The 24,069-nt window shown below is 43.4% G+C and overlaps 1 protein-coding gene across 1 annotated transcript in view; it reads left to right on the top strand.

Moving 5' to 3' along the window:
* The window catches only part of st3gal3b (ST3 beta-galactoside alpha-2,3-sialyltransferase 3b), a gene marked incomplete at its 3' end in the record, with an annotated part of 109,667 nt that overhangs the window by 41,681 nt on the left and 43,917 nt on the right, over positions 1–24,069 (top strand). Inside the window, exons 7-10 of the mRNA XM_083782620.1 lie at positions 1,861–1,955; positions 8,289–8,352; positions 11,913–12,008; positions 14,137–14,323. Of these exons, the coding sequence (XP_083638746.1) occupies positions 1,861–1,955; positions 8,289–8,352; positions 11,913–12,008; positions 14,137–14,323 (442 nt within the window). The remainder of the gene's footprint in view (positions 1–1,860; positions 1,956–8,288; positions 8,353–11,912; positions 12,009–14,136; positions 14,324–24,069) is intronic.

The following is a 24,069-nucleotide window of genomic DNA, read 5'->3' as shown; positions in this document are numbered from 1 at the left end:
GAAGCTACGTTGTCCAATATGCTGTCATGCTGCCGACACGCTTTGTACACTTTGTCTTGAATTTTGTTGACCCAAAGACACACCCCTTACAGTCCACATTAACCCATTTTGGGCGCGAACCCCTTTCGGTGTTTTAAGCACTATGTTATACTTTAGCTCTTGAAAAGAGCTTGTAGGTCTGCTATTTTTGAAAAATCGTGAAAATGTGGCCCAAATGTTTGGAACTACATATTTTCAGATGGGGGGTCGGCCGCCAGTCAAGGACCCCCAGAAATATATGTTTGAGAACGAATGACTGACAGGAATTAGAAGACATTTGTAGAATCGTCTAAATGGGTTAAATAACCTTTTTTCTGCATCGTACAGGATGCTAGTATAAGTATACAGAATCTTCTGGCACGCTGGGTCACTTTACAGAGTTGGGGCCCACCAGGTGGGTGTTGGTTGGTGGTGGAGCCCAAATCATTTGAGGAAAAAACATTCTGGCGTCAATACATCGTCGAAGGCACAATTACCAAAACGGTGTGTCAGCTGTGATTTAGGCGTTCGTTCCCTGGGAACGAAATTGGCTGTTGATGGGTTATGTGTGTTGCAGGCAGGCGCCCCTGAACTCTGCTCTACTCCATTTTTAACACGCTCTCTCTCTGCCTCTCCTCCCTTTTTCTGTTTCTTTACGTGTGTGTGTGTGTGTGTGTGTGTGTGTGTGTGTGTGTGTGTGTGTCCCAATGAGCTGGCTAACATGTGTGTCACAGTTGTTTCTGGAGGAGCTGTGCTGTGGTGAGGACGTAGTTAGATTGATGACAAGGGAACAAGAAAGCATCTCCTTTTACAGCCCCCCCCCCCCCTCCCCCCAATGTCTTTAACTTCACCAAGGACTTCTTTAACATGGCTGCCCCCCCGTGGTCAGAGCTGGGAAGACAGGAGGCCATAAGGTTCTATTCTCTGGGGGGCTTTATTCCATGGGTAAAGGTCAACTAATGCTTTGGGTGACAATTTAAAAGTGTTGAATTATGACTTATTATTATTATCGCACGATGAAAGTCACTTCAGCGTGGCCAAATTGTCACCCTATACAGGTGTATATATAGGTGTCGCCTATACCAACATTATAGGTCTCAGACGGCCTCATGAAAACGTTGTAGCCTAAACTAATCTGATTGTTTGGGAAGATGAAGAGAGCTCCGTTTTCCATGGAAATTCACAAGACGACATCTTACCGTGTCGTTTACATTTTGTAAAGGACTCGACTACCTTTTTTCACTGACAAACTAAATGGAAGCTAAATGAAAACTAAGCTATGATGACAAAAACTAAGACTAATGTGTTGACAATTTCATCAACCGCTAAAAACTAGACTAAAATGCTGTATGAGTCATTTTACACTTGGTTGCATGCTGAAAATAGCAGATCTGCTAGAAGTGTAAAATCAGTCATTACGACAACATCAAGGCCCACCGAAATACATTTTAGTCGACTAAATCAACTGTAGATTTAGTCAACTAAAATAGTGTGACATTTAGTCGACTAAAACTAGACCAACACTAAGACATTCCAGGTGACTAAAATGTGACAAACTAAATAAAATATTCAAGAGACTAGATGACTAAAACTAAAATCAAAATGTGCCGTCAAAAACAACACTGATATATGAACGCTCGTAACTCTGAATGTGGTGACACTTGTTGCGCTGTACAGTAACTGGATACTGTTAACTTTCTGCTGTGGATGGTACCGTCACTCAAGATAATATTTGGTAATGTTGCCAAACCTGCGTATCAAAACTTTGTCTTGTACGTGGTTTTTTATTTGGTTCTTTTCTTTTTCTCTGTTCTCTTATCTACTCTTTCTCTCGCTTTGCAGGTTCATGAAACCAGCTCCGATGTTCCTGGACCGCAATTTCAAACGGCTGGCGAAAGTCAGCAATTATTTACCTCCGTTTGGCTTCAAAACGCAAGGTGAGGTTCCCCGTGTGCCTGGATGCTGGTGCTGTTGGAGAGGTGCCATGTATTGAGTCTTGTCTTGTCAAAAGGTTTTTTGCAATGCATGATGTACTATAATTCCAAATAGGAATGCCTTTGCATTGTCTACAGTTCTATATTCTGAAAGGTCGGACACCCACTAGTCGTCGGACACCCACTAGTCAGACACCCACTAGTCGTCAGACACCCACTAGTCGTCAGACACCCACTAGTCGTCAGACACCCACTAGTCGTCAGACACCCACTAGTCGGACACCCACTAGTCGGACACCCACTAGTCGGACACCCACTAGTCGGACACCCACTAGTCGTCAGACACCCACTAGTCGGACACCCACTAGTCGTCAGACACCCACTAGTCGTCAGACACCCACTAGTCGTCAGACACCCACTAGTCGTCAGACACCCACTAGTCGTCAGACACCCACTAGTCGTCAGACACCCACTAGTCGGACACCCACTAGTCGGACACCCACTAGTCGTCAGACACCCACTAGTCGTCAGACACCCACTAGTCGTCAGACACCCACTAGTCGTCAGACACCCACTAGTCGTCAGACACCCACTAGTCGTCAGACACCCACTAGTCGTCAGACACCCACTAGTCGTCAGACACCCACTAGTCGTCAGACACCCACTAGTCGGACACCCACTAGTCGGACACCCACTAGTCGTCAGACACCCACTAGTCGTCAGACACCCACTAGTCGTCAGACACCCACTAGTCGTCAGACACCCACTAGTCGTCAGACACCCACTAGTCGTCACACACCCACTAGTCGGACACCCACTAGTCGTCAGACACCCACTAGTCGTCAGACACCCACTAGTCGTCAGACACTCACTAGTCGTCAGACACCCACTAGTCGTCAGACACCCACTAGTCGTCAGACACCCACTAGTCAGACACCCACTAGTCGTCAGACACCCACTAGTCGTCAGACACCCACTAGTCAGACACCCACTAGTCAGACACCCACTAGTCAGACACCCACTAGTCAGACACCCACTAGTCAGACACCCACTAGTCGTCAGACACCCACTAGTCAGAGACCCACTAGTCAGACACCCACTAGTCAGACACCCACTAGTCAGAGACCCACTAGTCAGAGACCCACTAGTCAGAGACCCACTAGTCAGAGACCCACTAGACACCCACTAGTCAGAGACCCACTAGTCAGAGACCCACTAGTCAGAGACCCACTAGACACCCACTAGTCAGACACCCACTAGTCAGACACCCCAACAGCACCACTCAGTTCAGACAGGGTCTGATTTTAACTTCAGATACTGTATGTGAAATAATATATAAATGTGAGACCGCCTAGGCAGCCATGTCTGAAAATAATTAACATCCATCATAAATTAGTTTTGGGGGGAATATAAATATTAACATGCTTATTTCCTTTTTTAGATATTTTTTTAAATACATAAAAAGAGGAGTTAACGGGCAATTATGGGCACTGTATTTTGCCCGTAAACCTCAAGTTTAGCGGGCATATACAGTTAATATACAGGTGTGTGGTACAATTCGGGAGTTAGTTTGTTGGAAGGTTTAACGGGAGTTTCCTGTAATATACACATCCGTATATTTTTGTGCAGTGTACCCTATATATTTTGTCCGCAGGGGGTCTATATCAACTTCGCTACTTTGCTGAAAATAGCCCATCTACAAGCGTAGTCTGTAGTTAAAAATGCACTCGATTGATCCCGCCTGAGATTTCCAAGGTCTGAGGGATACCACCCCACGCCTCTGTTGTGTTTTTGTCAGTTAAATTAGCTTCATTGTCCCCCTGCCAAGCAAACCCATGCTACGCCTGTGTTGCTGTTGCCAGGCTATGCTTATCTTAGGTGAGGGGGAAACCCCTGTGATCTTCACGGACACAGTGCCCTCACTTGTTCCCTAATCTTGACGTGCTCCCTGTGCATCAAGTAAACATGTCACGCCATGGGGATTGTAGAGATAGCGTTACTAAACAAAAGATGACTTCAGTGGTGTGTTCGAAAAAACGAAAAAAAAGTTTCCAATACTTTCCAAGTGTAGGGAAAGGTACATTGAATGTTACCCTGTGTGCTCTGGTCAAGTGTCTTATCAAATGCACGTACTATACATACACGTGCACACAGACGCGCACACACACACACTCGAGTCACACGGGGTGAAAGAAGCTCACCCCCGTATGAAAAGCTACACCTGGTTTCTGTTTTCTCCATGGAGTGTGTCGGTGTCGGGAGCGCTCCTTTTTAGCGGTGCTCATGTGGAGAGGCGATACGTGTGGTTTCTGAATAGAAACGCCACAAAGGATTTACAAGGCCAGCACCACAAGAGGGGGGCGAGGAGGAGAAAATGACAAAGACGGGGAGGGTAAAAAAAAGCACGAACGTTTATTTATTTTGTACTTTTTTTTAATCTTCCCGTTGCACTGTGAGGTTCACCACAACCGTGATCTACAGTTAACCCATTTAGACCCGAGGACGATTCTACAAATGGCTCCTAAATCACGACCGTTTTCTGAGAAACCTCATGTTTCTGTCAGTGGTTTTCAAACCATTTCATGTCGATGACTCCCAGAATTTATATGTAATTGGCCAGCGGACCCTCCATCTCATTATGTTGTTGCCGGGACCCCCCCAGAAGCAAAGATTTGAGTTAAAAGCGTTCGCTGTGAAAGAATATATATATTCAAAGATTTGCGCCACATTTGCCTCCGACCCCCCATCTAAAAATATGTATTTCCAGGGACCTCGACACCAGAAGCTAATATTTGAGTTCAACTCGTTCGCTCCGAAAGAATATATCCAAAGATTTCGCCACACATTTTCACGATTTTTCAGAAATAGCAGACCTAGTGTATTTTTCAATAGCTAAAGTATAACATAATGCTTTAAAAAACACCAAAAGGGGGTTCCCGTCCTGAATAGGTTACAACGTCCCCCCAGAGACACAAAGATGGTCTCTTAACGCTTTATTACCTCTCAACTGAGGAGAGCCTCTGATTGTTCAAGAGTATAGTTTGCACTTTGTCATTAAGGGGGCTAATTATGCAATTAATAAATTCTCGGGGTCAGTTTATAATAAATCCCAGCAAAGTATTCCGTGTTCACCTCCTGCCAATCTTCACGGCAGTAAACTAAACATGCCGTGACTTCCCCAAGTTACAGAGCCTCGCCAAACGCCGCTCTCTCGTCACGTGCCCCTTTACATTGTTTAGGCTGCACTCCACCCAACAATGTGTGTGTATATGTATTCAGTGACAACTTCAACCCGCCGTCTATATTTCAACTACACTTTTTTTTCCTTTTTTTTTTCCCCCCCTTGCCCCCCCCCCACCCCCACTGGAAGAGCCCCAAACGTCTTAACCCATTCAGGACGAGAGGAACCCCTCAAATCTTTGCTTCTGGAGGGTTCCTGGAACAACATATTTTCAGATGGGGGGGCGGACGCCAATTGCATATAATTCTAGGGGTTCTTGACATGAAAATGTTTGAGAACCACTGACACACAGAAACATGAGGGTTTTTCAGAAAACTGTCCGGAGACAACTTTTAGTAGAATCGTCCTCGGGGGGGGGTCTAAACGGGTTAACCCGTTTAAGGCCATTCGTCTCGGTGCTCCACCTTGTAGACATGCTTTGTCTGAAGTGTTTACTCCTGTGGTACTTGTAACAATTAGCTCCCATGTTGTCCTCTTAAAAAACAAACAAAAGAGCTGCCTTGCCCCGGCCACCCGTCGTGACGTTTCACTTTTCACCCTCTTCTTCTTGGGGTCCAGGTGTGGCCCGTGCCGTGCGGCCTTGTGTGTTTACACGGCCTGCTCACAGGGTGATGCTTGACGCCAGACATCCACACCACATCCAAACAATAAGCCTCTCTGGTCTCTTCTTCTCTCACTGTAGTCTTCTTAATCCATTTTGGTGTTTTTAAGCATTATCTGTTATACTGTGTATATCTGTTAGCTGTGGAAAAATTGCAGATCTACGAGCTTGTGTAGATCTGCTATTTTTTGTGGCGGAAATCTTTGAATATATATTCTTTCAGAGCGAACGTTTTTAACTCAAATCTTTGTTTCTTGGGGGGGGGGGGGGGGGGCCCTGGAACAACATATTTTCAGACGGGGGTCGGCGGCCAAATTCAGTTAATTCTGGGAGTCCTTGACATGAATTAGTTTGAAGTTTGAGAACCACTGACATAGAAACACACATGTATTTCAGAAAACTGTCAGGATTTAGAAGACATTTTTTAAATTTCGACGTCGGGCCTAAATGGGTTAATCATTATGTTCGTTAGCCGGGGAAGGGGGGTTGAATGGGGCTGCAATGTGTCTTCCAATTACTGAGAAGACCCTGTTCTAAACTCGCGGTGTATCACAGCGTCTCTTTCTGTCGCCTCTTGGCATTCTTCTGGTATTGAATGAATGATCATGTCAGTCCCTGGAACAAAATATTTTGAGATGGGGGGGGGGGGGGGGGGGGGGGGTCGGCAGCCAAAAACGGATAAGTCTGGGGGTCTCTGACAGGAAAAAAGTTTGAGAACCACTGACTTTTCTGAAAACTGTCAGGATTTAGAAGATGTTTTTTAATGGAATCCTAAATCCCAAATGGGTTAACTTGGGTGGGCAACACTGGGCATAATAAAAATGCTAAGTACGGATGAGTTGTGATTTTTTTTACGACTATGGGATGAGGGTAAGGGCCCAGACGTTAAGCCTGCTCGTATAGCACCTGGCCAATCCCACTGTGGCAGTCCCATGTCGGGACACACGTGTAACGTTCGTATAAGTCGAGGATACTTTCGCGAGTTTGCCAAAGATGGAAGATGAGCTCGAAAAGCTTCCGACTGAAGCTCAGAATGAACCGGGCCCTTAAAAAAACAAAGCTTATACGGGAAGAGGCAAACGAGTGTCTTCTTAATACAGGATGCATGACTCCACCATAACGCCCTGTGGAATATGGCAGGAATGTGCGCTATGGCTAAACAGCCTCGTTTCTCACTCCACCAAACCGGAGGTGTACGTGCCTTCCTGGCCGCCGCACGGGGAGAGAGGCCGAGGGCAAGCTCAACGTTGCCCACTTCACCGGGGAGAATGTGCTTGTTTGAAAATGGCATTCCTCCCCTGAGTGCTTTTTATGGGTTTGTCTGCCTCCCGGAGCAACAGACATATATATATATATATATATATATATATATATATACACACCCTTCTGACTTCTGCAGGTCTGTTTCTCTCCACCAAGCACAGACCACCCTCCCCAAGCTTGCTGTCACCACCTTGGGTTTGGCGGTCAATCGTTTGTGTCTCCTTATCTATAATTGAATAAACGGAGAGATGTTCTCTATACTCCACTTCTGCCTTAAGACCACCTAGTCTGCCGCGTCTTTATCTGTGCTATCCGAGAAGTCCTTGACAATTTGTTATTAAATGAATCCCTCTTAATCTCTTTTTTTTCCCCCAAAGGCGAATATAGCCGAGTTTCAACTTTGAAATGTCGTATTCGTATATATTGCCCCGTAGGGCTTTTCAATCTGGGATTACCGAACATTAACTACTGGCTCCTATAGCTAGAGAAACGACGATCCCAGCCTCCTTGACTTGGATGTGAAACTGGTTTACTTGCTTTTGTAGAGAGAGATTTTTGTAGCCACATAAAGCCTCGCATCCATATTCCGGGCATGTCATAATAGGTACAAATTTGGTTGACAATTACAGATCTACAATCTCTCAGCGTTTTGAATGCATCAGTGTTGTTTTTGGCAGCAAATTTTAGTTTTAGTCACATTTTAGTCATCCGGAATGTTTTAGTGTTAGTCTAGTTTTAGTCGACTAAATATCATAAGATTTTAGTCGACTAAATCTACAGTTGATTTAGTCGACTAAAATGTATTTAGGCGGGCCTTGATGCCGTCATAATGACTGTTCTTTTCACTTGCTGAAAATAGTTGATCTACAAGCCCACAACGCGTCGCAAGCTTGTAGATCTGCTATTTTCAGCATGCAACCAAGTGTAAAATGACTTGTACTGGAACTCTTGTCCACTAGTCCCTTCCTAACCATAGCTTATATTTCATGTAGTTTCCATTTAGTTTTCGTGAGTCTTAGTTCTAGTCGACAAAATCAACACTGGTATATTTGGTATGGGTGGGGGGGACCGGGACCCCAGGTATAGACCCCAGGTATAGACCCCAGTCAACAAAGTACCGTATATGTGGTTTTTCTAAAGGGGTTTTTGTCAATTCAAATAATCACTAATTTTGCTCATCTTTACACTTCACTGACACCTCTCCTTCTTTTCCTTGTATTTTCCTCTGCAGAGCGAATTATAGACATCATTTTAACAGCCACCAAAAACTATGGGCTTGGAGAAGATCTGGACAGGTAATTACCACAGTAATTTGCTTTGTATACATTTGCATATACCCCACATTAATATAATTTAAAACCAGCACACTCTTTAAGAAGCTATTAACCCATTCTGACCGGGCACCCATTTTGGTGTCAGCATCATGTTATGCTTTAGCTATTTAAAAATAGCAGATCTACAAGCTCATATCGCGCCACCGAGTGGCGCGATACGAGCTTGTAGGTCTGCTATTTTTGAAAAATCGAAGAGCGACTGACATTTCTAGAATCTGATCTCAGGTCAGAATGGGTTCATCAGACCAGTGTGTGTCCGGCGGAAACCTCGTATGAATCTGATCTCAGGTCAGAATGGGTTAAGAAGATGCCAAAATAGAAAGATGATAAACCAGAAGCCAGGGCCCGCGCTCTTCAGTGTCTCTGATGACGGTGCAGGGAGGAGAGAGGAAAGAATACTCCTCATAGCATTTTAATGTCTCCATGTGCAGATTCATGGTTCAGACCTGGAAATTGTGGAGGGCAGCGATCCAGGAATCCCGAGTTGGTGTTGGCTAGACCTCACTCTCACAGCAACTAACTAGCATAGTCCAGACAGATCAAACTCCTTAACTAAAACTGATTAAACTCTTAACTAATACATCTGACGGCCAAGCTACACCAGGCAATTTTGCGCGCGTGCGTATGCGTTTACTGCGAGTGTACAGTGCGTTTGGATAGGACCAATATGTCAATGATACCAGCTACACCAGACGCATGGATACCGCGGGCCATCCTACGCGTGCTCTAAAAATGGGATCGGTTCAAATTTTTTTACGTGCGTATGCCCCCATGCGCGCGTATCTATAGACCGATTCCGTTGCGGTTTCATGGTCGCAGCCTACGTATTTCCTGTAGGCGGAGCCGACATAGCTGCGGGGTTTAAACCCTCACCAGGCGCACCTCTTCCACTACAGTGAACGGCAGAGTGACTGATGTTAGTTTGCCTCAAACTTTACTCTTTTACCTGCTTTTTTACTAACACTAACACTACAAAGATGTCCAGAACATCGAGATGAACCTGTGTAGTTTATGGCTGCTCCAACAGTAGTGGCAACATAAAAAACTAGAAAAAGTGCCCTTCCGGGCACAGGTCTCCACCAGGTTATCCACAGATCCGTGCAGTTAGAGGTAAAAACACTTTTCGGCCAGTTATAGCGCCACCTTGAGGCTGAGTTGAAATTGTTCATGTGGCATTTCGTCCTCGGCCTAGTGGGAATGTGGGTGCACAATTTCACGGAAATCACGCGATGTGTTCATGATTTGCAGCATTTTGTTTGAAACTGAGCACTCCTGTGAACTTTGGAAGCCAATCTTAACCAATCAGGATGGAGTCTGATAAATCTGAAAGACCCGTTTCGTTGAATGGCTCTAGAGAGACTGTGTACCAATTTGCGTGATGTTTGGACAAAATCTGTAGGTGTACTGTGCAATTTTTTTTTTTTTTTTGCACAAAGCGGCCTCCTGGTGGCGCTATAACAGGCCGTTCTGGAAAGTTTGGGGCAGAGGTTCATGGTTGGCATCCAGGAAGTGTGTGTGCAAAATATGGCATCGAAAAACTTGTTTTGCACAAAGCGGCCTCCTGGTGGTGCTATAACAGGCCGTTCTGGAAAGTTTGGGGCAGAGGTTCATGGTTGGCATCCAGGGAGTGTGTGTGCAAAATATGGCATCGACCGGGTTAACGGTGGCCGAGATTAGCTGTTCACGGACACACGGACGGACACACGGACGGACGGAGTGCAAAACATACTCTCCCCACATGCCTTCGGCCTGGTGGAGACAATAAATAAATACGGAATGTCAAAATATCCACCGTGGTGGCTGAGACCAGACCCATTGAGTAATGGTTGAGACAAAGCAGTGAAAGGTCCTGAAAGATACATAATGTCAGTCTTACCCAATACCCAATCTTTCTGTTTTATGAACACAAGGCTGCTGTACTTTATACCTCATACTAAGCATTTAAAGTATGAGGTATAAAGTACAGTAGCCTTGTGTTAATAAAACAGAAATATTTGGTATTGGGTAAGACCGGCGTTCTGTATCTTTCACTGCTTCGTCTCAACCATTACTCAATGGCTCTGGTCTCAGCCACCGCGGTGGATATTAGACATTCCGTTTTTTGTTTTTTTTAATGTTGCCAATACGGTTGGAGCAGCCATAAACTACACAGGTTCATCTCGATGTTCTGGGCATCTTTGTAATGTTAGTGTTAGTAAAAAAGCAGGTAAAGGAGAAAAGTTTGAGGCAGACTAACATCAGTCACTCTGCCGTTCACTGTAGTGGAAGAGGTGCGCCTGGTGAGGGTTTAAACCCCGCAGCTACGTCGAGTCCGCCTACAGGAAATACGTAGGCTGCGACCATGAGACCCGCTACGGAATCGGTCTATATATCCTCCCGGAAGGTCCCGCACAAACCTGCCGCGCGTCTGACAGATCGATGTAGCCTGGGCATTTGGCTTACGCACGCACGGTCCGCGCGTTTACTCTAAGAAAAGCCTGGTGTAGCTTGGCCGTTAACCCATTCTGAACGGGCACCCATTTTGGTGTTGGCATCATATTATGCTTTAGCTTGTAGGTCTGCTATTTTTGAAAAATCGAAGAACGACTGACATTTTTTTAATCTGATCTCAGGTCAGAATGATCCCAGAGATAATGTGTACTGATTTGTGAGTTTTGGGGCAAAAATCTCTAGGAGGAGAAATTGTTAAAACAAATGGAGCCTATATACAGTAAGTTCTGTCGTGTTCCAAGTTATCCAGGGGAAAAAAAATATGTTCATTGTTTTCGTTTAAATCCGAGTAATTTAGTAAGAGAGGGGCGACACTATAGCGTTGACTCCCGTTGTAACAATGGAATGCGGAAGTGGTCATTCTATCTCAATGGGATAGTTCCAGCCATTAGGAGCAATGTTTGGAACTATCGCCCATTGGCGCTCGCTTTGCGGCGAGATCAAAGTGTGTCGCTACTCTCCTACTCTACACTCTGGGTTAAATATGGCCCTCCTGGCCATTTCGAGAGTTAAAAGCCAAAATGTTAAGTGGGCTGTTTTTACGCCACCATGAGGAGATTTGAAAACAATTGGGATGGAGGTTCTTCTTTGGCTTAGTGGGAATGTCGTGCAAAGTTTCCGAGCAAATCTGGCGCTGCATTCATGATGTGTGGCATTTTGTGCAAAACGTTGGAAGCACATCATAATCAAAACGTGACAAGATTCGCTTGATCACATGACTACAGAGATAATAGTATGCCGATTTGCGTGAGGTTTGGACAACATCTGTAGGAGTAGTAACAAAAACTCTGTAGGAGTAGTAACAAAAAAATGTGTTTCACAGCAATCTGTATCATGGTGGTGCTATAGAGCGTCGCAGTCCCCCGGAGGGGGGTGTTATACAGCTGTCCTGATGCCTATGCCATAGAAAGCATAGGTGGACCCCAGGCTACACTTTGAATGACTTTGTGTGTTTTACTGTTGTCTCTTCTGCTCGAGGATTTCTTGAGCCTCCTTCTAACCTCTTGCCTTAATTCTCTCCTGACCTCCAGTTTGAGTTGTAAGAGATGCATCATTGTGGGCAACGGCGGAATCCTGGCCAACAAGTCTCTGGGCTCCAGAATAGATGATTATGACGTTGTAGTGAGGTGAGACCGTCTCCTGCAACTCAGCACACACACACACACACACACACACACACACACACTAGGGCATTCACTTCTAGTCATTTTTACTAGTTGACTAGTTGCCTAGTTTACTAGTCGACTAGTTTTTTTTAATAACTATTTGTACATTTCAAACTGTGTACATTGGTGACTATAACTATAATCTACCTGATCTTTTTTTACTAGTCGACTAAACTAGTCGACTAGTTGCTTAATAATGCCCTAACACACGCACGCACGCACACGCACACACACACACACACACACGCACGCACGCCAGCATTAAAATAACTATCCTTCGTCAATACAACATAGAAAATCTGATGCAAACCATAGCCCAAATGTGCCCAAATTTACTAAATATATTATTTTTGTCAGACTCACTTCCTAAGTGAGAAGAACATTTGCTGTGCCAAAGTGAGCGACTTCAATGGCATCATTAAAGGCTTTGCCGTGAATTTTAGAGATGCCTTTCCACCATGTTCCACAGCAGTAAAGAGAATAGAATTTGTAATATGTTTCAGCCCTTTTGCCATCTTTTGTTTTCGTTTTAAATGTGGCCCTCCTGGCCATTTCAATCAAGAACGTAGATTAGCCGTGGATACTAGGGACTTTAAGAGCGTAGATTAGCCGTGGATACTAGGGACTTTAAGAACGTAGATTAGCCGTGGATACTAGGGACTTTAAAGGAGAATTCCATACTAAAAGGCTTTCTTACCTTTCTTTGTAGTTGTTACGTCCCCATCAAAGAGGTCCAGGTGTTATTTTGTGCAAAAGCTCCTTATTGGCTATTTCCCCTACCATAAGCCCTAAATGAATTGCATTGAATTGAATGGGATGTATGGGGTGTTGTGCTAATTTGCTTATTTCCATCGAAATAAGTAGTAAAGTGTGCCGCTTGGGTTATTATTTACATTATGAAGAGAGGATATATACAAAAAATATATAATTTTGAGCGATGGAAATAAGCGAATTAGCACAACACCCCATACATCCCATTCAATTCAATGCAATTCATTTAGGGCTTATGGTAGGGGAAATAGCCAATAAGGAGCTTTTGCACAAAATAACACCTGGACCTCTTTGATAGGGACGTAACAACTACAAAGAAGGGTAAGAAAGCCTTTTAGTATGGAATTCTCCTTTAAGAACGTAGATTAGCCGTGGATACTAGGGACTTTAAGCGACGACTGTTTTCAGGACGGCTCCGCTAGGCGGAACTACGGCGGCTATGACGCAATCGCCGTAGCTGTCAAAATCGTCAAGCAAACGGCTGTCGGCGACGGGTTCCCATCCATTTTTGGTTCCCATGGTGACGCGTCTATATGCAGCATGTGTCAAACATAAACACAATTTTATTTTACGCCGTCGCTCGTCAGATAACTTGCCGATATTGCTTAATTCTAACATGCGCTGGACATGATCAGCAGTGGAAAGAGGAAGGTGCTGGAGCAATCTGTGTTATTCTAAAACCGTTTTAATAAACATGGTTTATATATATAACATATGGTATTAGTGTTATTTCTTCATTCAGAGCATGCCGACACATTACACAGCATAAGAGAGGTGATGGAGCAATCGGTGTAAATGTATGACAGCTATAATTTCAATAAACATGGTTATGACATGACGTCGTAGACACTACGTGTAAGTGTAGGTTCTGCTGTAGTAGAAAGGGCTGCGGCGGCAAGCAGGTTTATGTATCGAGCACCGTTGCTTAACCCATTCTGACCTGAGATCAGATTCATACGAGGTTTCCACTGGACACACACTGGTCTGATTAACCCATTCTGACCTGAGATCAGATTCTAAAAATGTCAGTCGTTCTTCGATTTTTCAAAAATAGCAGACCTACAAGCTCGTGGCGCGCTATGAGCTTGTAGATCTGCTATTTTTCAATAGCTAAAGCATAACATGATGCTAAAATATTTATTTCAGAAAACTGGAGGATTTAGAAGAATTTCTTAAACTTTCGAGGTCAGGCCAAAATTGGTTAAAGTCCCTAATAAGGGGCAGAAGGCAGAGTGAAAGTTAGGACAGGTCACAACTCGGGGCTCGAAGTTCTCAATGACTTTCCCTATACCTCTCTGTTGGTGCTGTGTGGTGACAGGCTCAACGAGGCTCCGGTGACTGGCTACGGCAGGGACGTAGGGACCAAGACCACCATTAGGATCACCTATCCGGAAGGAGCCATCCAGAAGCCCGAGCGCTACGAGAAGGACTCTCTCTTTGTCTTCTCGGCGTTCAAACCCCTGGACTTCAAGTGGCTCCGGCAGATGGTCTTCAAGGAGAAGCTGGTAAGGAGTAGGAATGTTTGTAGTTCAAAGCTCTATAAAGCCAAAAACCACACCCAATAGAGCACCGTCGAAGTCCGACGTCGATTATCGATAGAGGGCGCAAATCAGGGGGGCAGTCAGACAGATATTTTGTGAAGCCACTAAAGAAATCGGGACTGAAAGTTCATATCCCTCTAAGACCCGCATTAATTTCTACTTGCAAAAAATTGATTTCAACCTTACTACTACTTTGTACTACTAGGACTAAGACTAAAAAATATGTTAAAAAAAATAAAGTTTGAAAGATTTATAATAGTTATATAATAATATAATAAATTAATAATTTACATTTGGGGGATATCTTTCACAATAATGAATAAAACATGTTCTAGACATTCTAATGATCACAAAAAAACATATATTACAATTATTTTACTTACTTTTATTAGGGTTAAAGGTCAAAAGTCATAGGTAATTTGTTTTTTTCAAAACAGTGGCCCGTTTTGAACAAAATGCTTCAAATCATGAAGCCAGTGTTCAATTGCTGTGAAACTTTGTTTGTACGCACATTCCCACTAGGCCAAGGAAGACATTCCATCCTACATTTTTTCCAAGTCATTCTCATGGTGGTATAACAGGCCTGAGTCATGTTTAACTGGATCATGTGAAACTTTGCATGTATACACTCCCTATAGAGGCAAAAGGAAAAACATCTGCACCACATTGTTCACATCTGCCACGTTACCATGTTACCTACCCATTTTTGCCATCATGGTGGTGCCATAACGGGCCGATCCACGCTTTGGCCTTTAACTCTTGAATCGTAGGTCATAGAATAAAAAAAATATGTTTTTTCTTTACCTCTTTTACGATGTTTCAGATCCTATTCCAATTGCCCAAGAGACTGCCTTTCAAAGTTTTGCAGGCCCTGGCTAGGCAACCCGGCCTGGTGGAGACCTGTGCTCAGAGGAGCCCACTTTTCTAGTTCATAATTAGTTCTCTGTATTGTCTGTAAGAGAGGGCGCTGACATCCTGCACCACTGCATTAGGCTGCATGTATGTTGCCATTCTGGGCGGGAACCCCTTTTGGTGTTCTAAGCATTATGTTATACTTTAGCTGTTGAAAAATAGCAGATCTACAAGCTCATAGCGCGACACCGAGTGCCGCGCTACGAGCTTGTAGGTCTGCTATTTTTGAAAATGTGGCGCAAATTTGGTATAATATACCAAATGTATATATTATATATTATTTCAGAGCGAACATTTTTAACTCAAATCTTTGCTTCTGTGAGGCCCTGGAACAACATATTTTGAGATTGCGGTCCGCGGCCAAATACATATAATTCTGGGGGTCCTTGACATTAAATAGTTTGAGAACCACTGACATAGAAACATAGGTTTGAGAACCACTGACATAGAAACATAGGTTTGAGAACCACTTTAGTTTGAGAACCACTGACATAGAAACATAGGTTTGAGAACCACCGACATAGAAACATAGGTTTGAGAACCACTTTAGTTCGAGAACCACTGACATAGAAACATAGGTTTGAGAACCACTGACATAGAAACATAGGTTTGAGAACCACTTTAGTTCGAGAACCACTGACATAGAAACATGGGTTTTTTAGAAAACTGTCAGGTCTAAATGGGATAAACCACCCAATGTTTTAGTTGAGGAGATCTGTCTGAACTATGAATCTTTCCCTACCAATCTCTCTCCTCCTTGCGCTTCCATCTGAGACACTGACGAAGACGCGCCACCATCATTTTGTAGTGCTTGTCTAATTTATTCACCACTTTTCTTTGTCGCAGTCGACCCAAAATCCATACGAATGGTTTAGCAGGTCGAGCAACGCGGCATTGAACATTTACTACGGTACGAGACGTGTGATATACAAGCTTTATGGTGCATGCTTTGCTTTACTCTGTGTGTGTTGTCTAAATCCTCCTTCATCACACTTCAATATGAAGTTATGAATGTCGACATAATGTTCACATCCCTAGTATGAATTGGGCAAAAAGCCCGTTTGATCACACATTGCTCCAGTTACGTAATTTAATTCCCACTGGTTCTGACAGCTTGAGAACTTTGGGTAGAGTGGCTTGCAGTCTTCTGCTTGATCTTTGCTAACTACGTATGAATATACAGACATGCAGGTGCTTGCCTTGGGAACTAATTATGGTAGTTGATTTTTTTTTTCTTTTACTTTTTTTAGATATTTTCATTTAGACAGACATGTCATATTTTGAATGAAATGCATTCAAAATATATTTTATCTTGTACGTACAAGATATTATCTCGTAAGTACAAGATATTATCTTGTACGTACGAAATAATTATTATCTTGTACGGATTGTACACAGGCCTCCATCCCTGTAACTTGGTAACTGAGGGCAGATAAGCAGCCCTCCATCCCTGTAACTTGGTCACTGAGGGCAGATAAGCAGCCCTCCATCCCTGTAACTTGGTCACTGAGGGCAGATAAGCAGCCCTCCATCCCTGTAACTTGGTCACTGAGGGCAGATAAGCAGCCCTCCATCCCTGTAACTTGGTCACTGAGGGCTGAAAGAGCAGATTGGATTTTCGTCTGAGAAGTCGGAAATTCCAGCTGTTTTTTTTGTCGGGTGATTGGCTGCTTCTAGCCAATGGGAGGACAAGCAACGGCAATGCTGCCTCTTAGCCAATGGGAAGGGGAGGGGCAAATATCGAACTCAACGGTAGACTGGAACTGGGACTAATTAATTAGATCGACAGAGAGAGTGTGCGTCAATTTAACAATGGTGCAGACGATCAGAAATCAGCAGAGAGTGAGTGACGTTTGCGCTACTGTATGCCGAAAGTGGACTCTGCCCCCTTTTCACCCTGGAAATAAAAACGTCTGTGTTTCCGAGGCTAACACAACGGAGACGGTGCACGCAAACAGCAAGGTTGTGACACACAAACATACACGTTACTAAAATAATAATCATACTAATATGGGGGGAGAACACAACAGGGACGGCGCTTCTTTCACCTGACAAATATCCCTATGCATGTGGTAATTTCTTCTTTCTTTGTTCTCTCGAACGGCCCTCATTATAGCTTCCAAGCGAGAGAGGGTTCCCTCTGTTGTCCACTTCGGATGCCATCTTCGCACGTTGACTGTTTTATTCAGTCGACAATGACAAAGTAGCTTTGTTGCTATTAATGTTGTATTGTTCTTCGCACAATTAATTAACAGTAACGGTGTGTATGAAATCTTGGGAAAATGTGGTTTTGGCCATATATCTCAAAGTCAAAGCTATCGGAGGAATACCTGCGGAGCTCAACGCTTGCATGTCCTTCCTCCTCTCCAGCAAACCGGAACTGTAGGCGTTTAGTAGTTTGAATCTTTAGAGGAATGTGTTTTTGTTTCCTTTTTTATTGAGGGTCTAAGAGGCCAATATGCATTTGAATGCCCCGCTGTATAGTGCACATGTTTTGAATAGTTTGAATGCCTGCTGTGGGACGCTCTCACAAGGACTGTTTAAAATAACCACCAAGGCTTGTAAAAAAGACCTTTTACAGGTGTTGTTCTCTCTCCATGTAGTGTGACTGACTCATGACACCGACTGAACTCAAATTCACCTTTACTCATGGAGTTACCGTATACTCTATACTCTATATACTGTGTGTGTATATATATATATATATATATATATATATATATATATATATATATATATATATATACGTATACTGTTTGGGTATGTGTGTCCGACAGGATGTTAGGGTTTATTTGGTTAATTACGCTTTCAAAGGTGATTTTCATTCATTTTCAGACTTGTTTTCATTCAGTTGGGGGTTTGAAAACTGCATGTTTTTTTTTTTTGTCTTCCTTCTAAGAACTCTGACACTCCGCGTTATGCCCAACGAGCGCCACGCTTGAGTGACAGTGACAATTGCCCTCTTAATCGGCGAGGACTGTCCCGACAGCCTGAATTGGCTTCCCCTTATCTCTTTTAAGGGACTACTGACAGCAGACATTTTAATGGTTCCTCTTGTCCTCTCAACCCCACTGTCACTTAGAGGAGAAAGAGCTCACAGAGGCACTTTCCTTTCTCTCTTGTTAAACAGTCTCCTGTATCTCTATCACTCACTGCATATAGAGTCCATTCAGTGCAAGGACAATGGGGGGCAGACACTAAGCCAAGCCACTCTTTTGGAGTGAATAAAACAGCGGTAGTCTTAGTTACGGTGTTATTAAACATGTCCAACGCGGCGTGCCTGCGTGCGTGCGTGTGTGTGTGAGAGAGAACATTATGAGAAATACCGGGTAGGCTTTTTGAGGAAATCTTTCCTGGTCCTTGACTCCTCACAAAGTTTATTTGTTAGTCTTAAAAATTAGGAAAATATTCCGGTTTGAGTTAGGATTAGATATTTAACCCATTCTGACCTGGCACCCATTTTGGTGTTGGCATCATGTTATGCTTTAGCTATTTAAAAATAGCAGATCTACAAGCTCATATCGCGCCACCGAGTGGCGCGATACAAGCTTGTAGGTCTGCTATTTTTTGAAAAATCGAAGAACGACTGACATTTTTAGAATCTGATCTCAGGTCAGAATGGGTTCATCAGACCAGTGTGTGTCCAGTGGAAACCTCGTATGAATCTGATCTCAGGTCAGAATGTTGTTAAGGGTTGGGTTTGGAGTTTTTCCGTTGATGCATGCCAGTGTTGCTCACTGAAAATAGAATGCCTAGCTAAATGATGAAGAGTTGGTAACCAAATGGACCCTTATATAGATCTTTAACTCTTTAACGCTCTCAAGAGTTAATTATTGTTAAACATCTGAATTACTTCATTTACAAGAAGTCTACACAATTAGAGAATGTAGAAGAATTGTTATTTTTGATAGTTTGCCTGTTATCTCTCCTAAATACAGCAAATAATTGTGGACAAACACAAGAATCTTTTTTTAGTTTTGGGTCTGAGAGACTAAACCTCAAACGGTGGTCCGTGTGGCCAACCTTCTGAATAAATAGTGGGCCCTGGTCTCAAACTGGCATTTATAACATTTAGAGTCATATAATGTCGATGTCCTAACACACACACACAGGGGCGGCCTTAGGAATCTGGAGGCCCGTTTCAAGACCAAATATGAGGCCCCCATATACCTATGACATCATTATTTTGTTGATACAGCCGTATATTGATACGAATAGTTTGACTGTTCAATATCACACGCAGCCATTACTCTCGACAATTAGCAACAACACCTTTCCTCATCCTGTAGTCCCTTCACAATTAAAGTGTCTCCCCTTTACCTCGCAATGCTGCACATTTTACCATGTTATTTACATAAAATAGGTGTAACTTTACTAACTTAACATTAACATTGTGGGAGAGAGCAAGGCAGTGAGTGAGCGAGAGAGAGAGAGAGGGCCAAGAGTGGCGGCGGTTGACTGAGGGGACTTCAGTGCACTGTACACTCTTGCTTCGTGTCCCAGGTTGGCTTGGTGTGGAATGTGCTAATTTGTCCCCTATATTCAAAGTCTGATTTCCATTGATTGTTGGCTGTGTTTAGCATGTATATGGCTGTGGAGTTTTGGTACAAAATCACAACAACTTGTCTAATATTTTGGCATGTTTAAACCTCCAGGAAAATCCGTGTTGAGGTTCTTAATCCACTGTTTTCCATTAAAACGTCTTTGTCCTACTGTCCAGTTGGGATTGTGTTGAAGACCAGATACTTTTAGAGCTTCAATGCCATGTGCCATGTAATGTTGAACAATCCTTTTAGTTGTCTTTTTTGCATTGTTAATATTGTATTTGTGTTGTCTCAGCCTTGCAGCTATTGTTTTACTCGTTTCTCCGACATATTGTAAGCCACATTTTTCACATGTGATTAAATAAACACAGTTGCTGGTGCTGGCGGTTATCTGTTGTTTAATCTCCAACGTGCGTTTTGTAGTTCTATTTTTAACTATTTGTTTGGGTTTGAAGTATTCTAGTCTCTGGCGTGCTGGTGTGTTGATGCCTTTTAGCTTGCTGTGTACCAGATAGTCTAAGATTTCTTTTTTTCTGTAGGCCGAGTTTCGCGATTATTATTTTTTTGGCAAAAGGAGAAGGAAAAAAATCTAACAATAACAATAAAGGACCAAGTCCTTTCAGGACTGCTTAGTCCTTTAAATAAAAAAAAGATCATAGAAATAAATATACAATAAAGAGTTCCACCGTGTTCAGTTTGGAACATACAGACACAGGTTTGTGTTTCCACCGCATTGTGTTGGACGGAACAATTGTCATTGTTTGATGCCTATCTGAATGGTTAGAGAGCCTGTCTGGAGAGAAGGAGTCTCCTGAGGTTTGAATCTCAGTAAGTGATGCTGAGAGGTGGCTCACCATCAGGTGGGATGAGATGTTGATCCATCATTTCTTGATCTTTCTGCTGTTCCTTCGTCTGGAATGTGGTCTTGGTTGTTGTTATTGTTGTTGTCGTCTGTTGTCGTTGGTTGCCATGGCTGCCAGTTCCCACCTGATGTCGTGTGGGAGTTCTGATTGGTCCAGAGCGTACTGAATAACTTCTAGCTTACATAACGTCTTAAGACAAGGACTCAAGTCTAAGATGAACAGCTCATCAGAGATAGTGAGAACTCCTTTGTATCCTCCAAAGAGGATGATACGATCTCCCACAATGCAACAGCACATACCACGCATTGGACATGGTCCTTTCCACTTGGGCTCAACCTTCTTCCAGGAGAAGGTCTCTGGACTGAATTTCCACACATCATTGAAGTTCTGGTTAGCCTTCCAGCCACCAAATATGTACAGCTCTCCATTGTAGATAAATGCTGAATGACACCAGCGTCCTTCTGGTAGAAGTTGTGCAGAAGGTGTGTCCAGCCAGGCGTTTGTCTCTGTGTCAAACACTCTGATGCTGTTGTAGCCCCCCTGGTACCACCTCCAGCCCCCGAATACAAACATCTTGGTACCATTGATGGTGGAAGAGTGCGCTGATGAAGCAGGAGGTGGAGTTCCTCTGGTGTTAATTAAAGTCCAGACCATTGTGCTGGTGTCCAACTTGTACATGTCATTAGTGCATTCAGTCAGCTTGTTTTGTCCTCCATGGATAAACATGACAGTCTCCAACACACAGGCTGAGTGGCAGCTCCTCCCCTCTGGAACAGTCCCAGAAACCCTGGGTTGGAACCATCTGTGTGAGTCAACATCAAATGCATAAAGCACATTGCAGTAAGGCCTCCCTCCCCAGATGTAGACTGTATCTTCAACCAACACAGCTGTGTGACCGTAGCACATGGATGGAACCTCAAGGTGACCGTCTCCTCTTCCTGGTTCCACTGGAGGTAACTTCTTCCAGCATAAAGACACTGTGTTGAAGACATGGACATCCATCTGTTCCTGCATGTTGTTGAAGGTCCCTCCATCACAGCAGCCTCCAAAGGAATACAGTTTGTTCCTCACTGCTACAGCAGCATGTTGGACTCGCTTTGGTCCTCCTGCTTTGGAAACGGTCCAAGACAACATCACTCTGTCTGTCTGTCTGTCTGTCTGTCTTCTCTCTCTCGACATCTGCAGTCATTTTCAACACGGTACATCATCTTATATCTTCTCGTGTGAAATCACACAAGACACAAACTGTTGCCATGCACGCCTTAACGACGCCAATTAGTGCAACCTTTGAACTATATTGCTATATTTATTACTTCATTGCAGCTACCTTGGGGTCTATGGATCTGTGGGTCTTCCACACGTATAGCATAGTATAGTATATATGTATAGTTTATAATATAGTTTCATTATATAGATATTCCACTGTTACGTTCTTAGCTTACGCATGTTTCATGATAAATGCTTTTTATGTGATGTATTCCCATGCTTTTTTGTTCTTGCTTAATGTAAATCACTCTGGATTAAGAGCGTCTGCTAAATGCCTAAATTGTAAATTGCTACAGCGTTCCCTAACACTGAGCTGTGTTGTATTTTGAGGCTGTGTGTGTGTGTGTGTGTGTGCGTGCGCGCTAGGCATGTGAATCTCGTCTCATCTCACGATTCGATACGCATCTCGATGCACTGCCAGCGATACGATACATTAGAGATACATGGAATCCCCTGGCGATACGATGCGATACGATTCTCCCTCTTCCCGATGCGATGCGATAACCATTTAGTTCAAATCAATGCGATACGATGCGATTCACCCCTCGACCGATACGATGCGATTTGATGGCGATTCATCACAATAGAAAGGATTTATATTAAAGCTCTATTAATTTCCCTAAACATGTAAAAAAGCATTACATTTAAATTCAAAGGAATTTATTGTTTTACTGTAGGTTAGTATTATAGCTCTGCATCTCAAAGAACCCAACTTGGGCTATAGAATTATGTAAGTAAACAAAGGGTCTGCTCTCTGCTGGTTATTGTGGAATTGTTAGATTACTAATAATCATAGGCTATAGAGCGCCGAAGTCTGACGTCACTTTCAGTAGAGGGCGTCTGTCCCCAGGTTCATGTATTTGTTTAGTTGCATTGAAATCCCCATTGAGGCGATTTGAGATCGCCTCATATAACAACTGTGTTTGAAAAATAAACATGTCACCCCGGCCGCTTCACTCATATGGATATGAAGAATCAACTGACTGAGAGAAAACGCTAATGTTACTGCTGCTGAATTAGTTACATTTTCGCTAGAAGCAGACTGTATCATATATGAGTGACTGACTGTTGCAAACGATACAGAGACACCTTCCCGACAATAACGCCGAGACAGCTTGTTTATTTTTGGACCACAACGCTTATAGTAGACGATATTAAGATCACCCCATGTTATTCTCCATAGAGAAATCACTTCCGCGAACCAGGGGAATGGTCGGGATGAGCGAGTTACGTCAGGACTTCGGTGCTCTATAGTATAATTATTATATCTCAAAGGTAAATTTGAGGTTTTGAGTATAGAGGGTTCAAGAGATTAAAATGTAATAGCCTATCGTTCATCAATTAATGTTACCAACATATAAATAGAAAAGAAACAAATAAACAAAACAAAAATTACAGGTCACACTTGTATAGTGCTGTCAAACAAGTCTATGTCTAGTTTAATCTGCAACAGTTTTATAATATAATTGCCTATGTATAGTGGGGGTCCCCACTTGATCTCTCACTCTCAGCTACGTAAGTGGTCCTTGGCTTGACCTGAAAAACATTGAAGACCCTGGCCTGCATGTATTATTAACGTTATAAATACATAGCAGATGTAGGCCTACAAGCTCACAACGTGTCTCATCCACGCCCCGCTGTGAGCTTGTGGATCTGCAATTTTAGGCGTGCGACACCGTCTTGCTGCAGAATATAAATAAGGCTTCTAAGTTCTATCCCAGAGAACAGCAGGGGAAAGCTGGACAGTGGAAAGTTGTAAACGACTTTAAACGCAATACAAGCAGTACTACTACACCCTGCTGTGGCGTTGTTGTTGTTTTACACGTGTGTGCAGACTGCAGAAGCTTTCTTTAATTACAAATTGATGAGGATCGCGACGCAGATTTGCGTCGGATAATCAGCAAGCACAGCTGTGGAGTGTGGATCAGATACGAGCAGTCCAGCACGCAGCGCTACAGTGAAAAGTCAACTGATCGACGGACAAAGCTACTCGGACAGCTATTTTATAAAGCTAAAGAGTAAAGGTGGTGCTTCTTGTTTAATGCGTGGGGCTCACTTCTGTTAGTCGCGGGTGCTCTTTATAGTCTGACTCTGAGTCTGTTGTCTCAACGTGTCTACTCTGCAC

This window comes from Protomyctophum parallelum (genome assembly GCF_964188405.1).
Source record: "Protomyctophum parallelum genome assembly, chromosome: 14".
In the NCBI taxonomy this organism is placed as follows: domain Eukaryota; kingdom Metazoa; phylum Chordata; class Actinopteri; order Myctophiformes; family Myctophidae; genus Protomyctophum; species Protomyctophum parallelum.
This window is presented reverse-complemented; position numbering and strand designations above follow the sequence as displayed.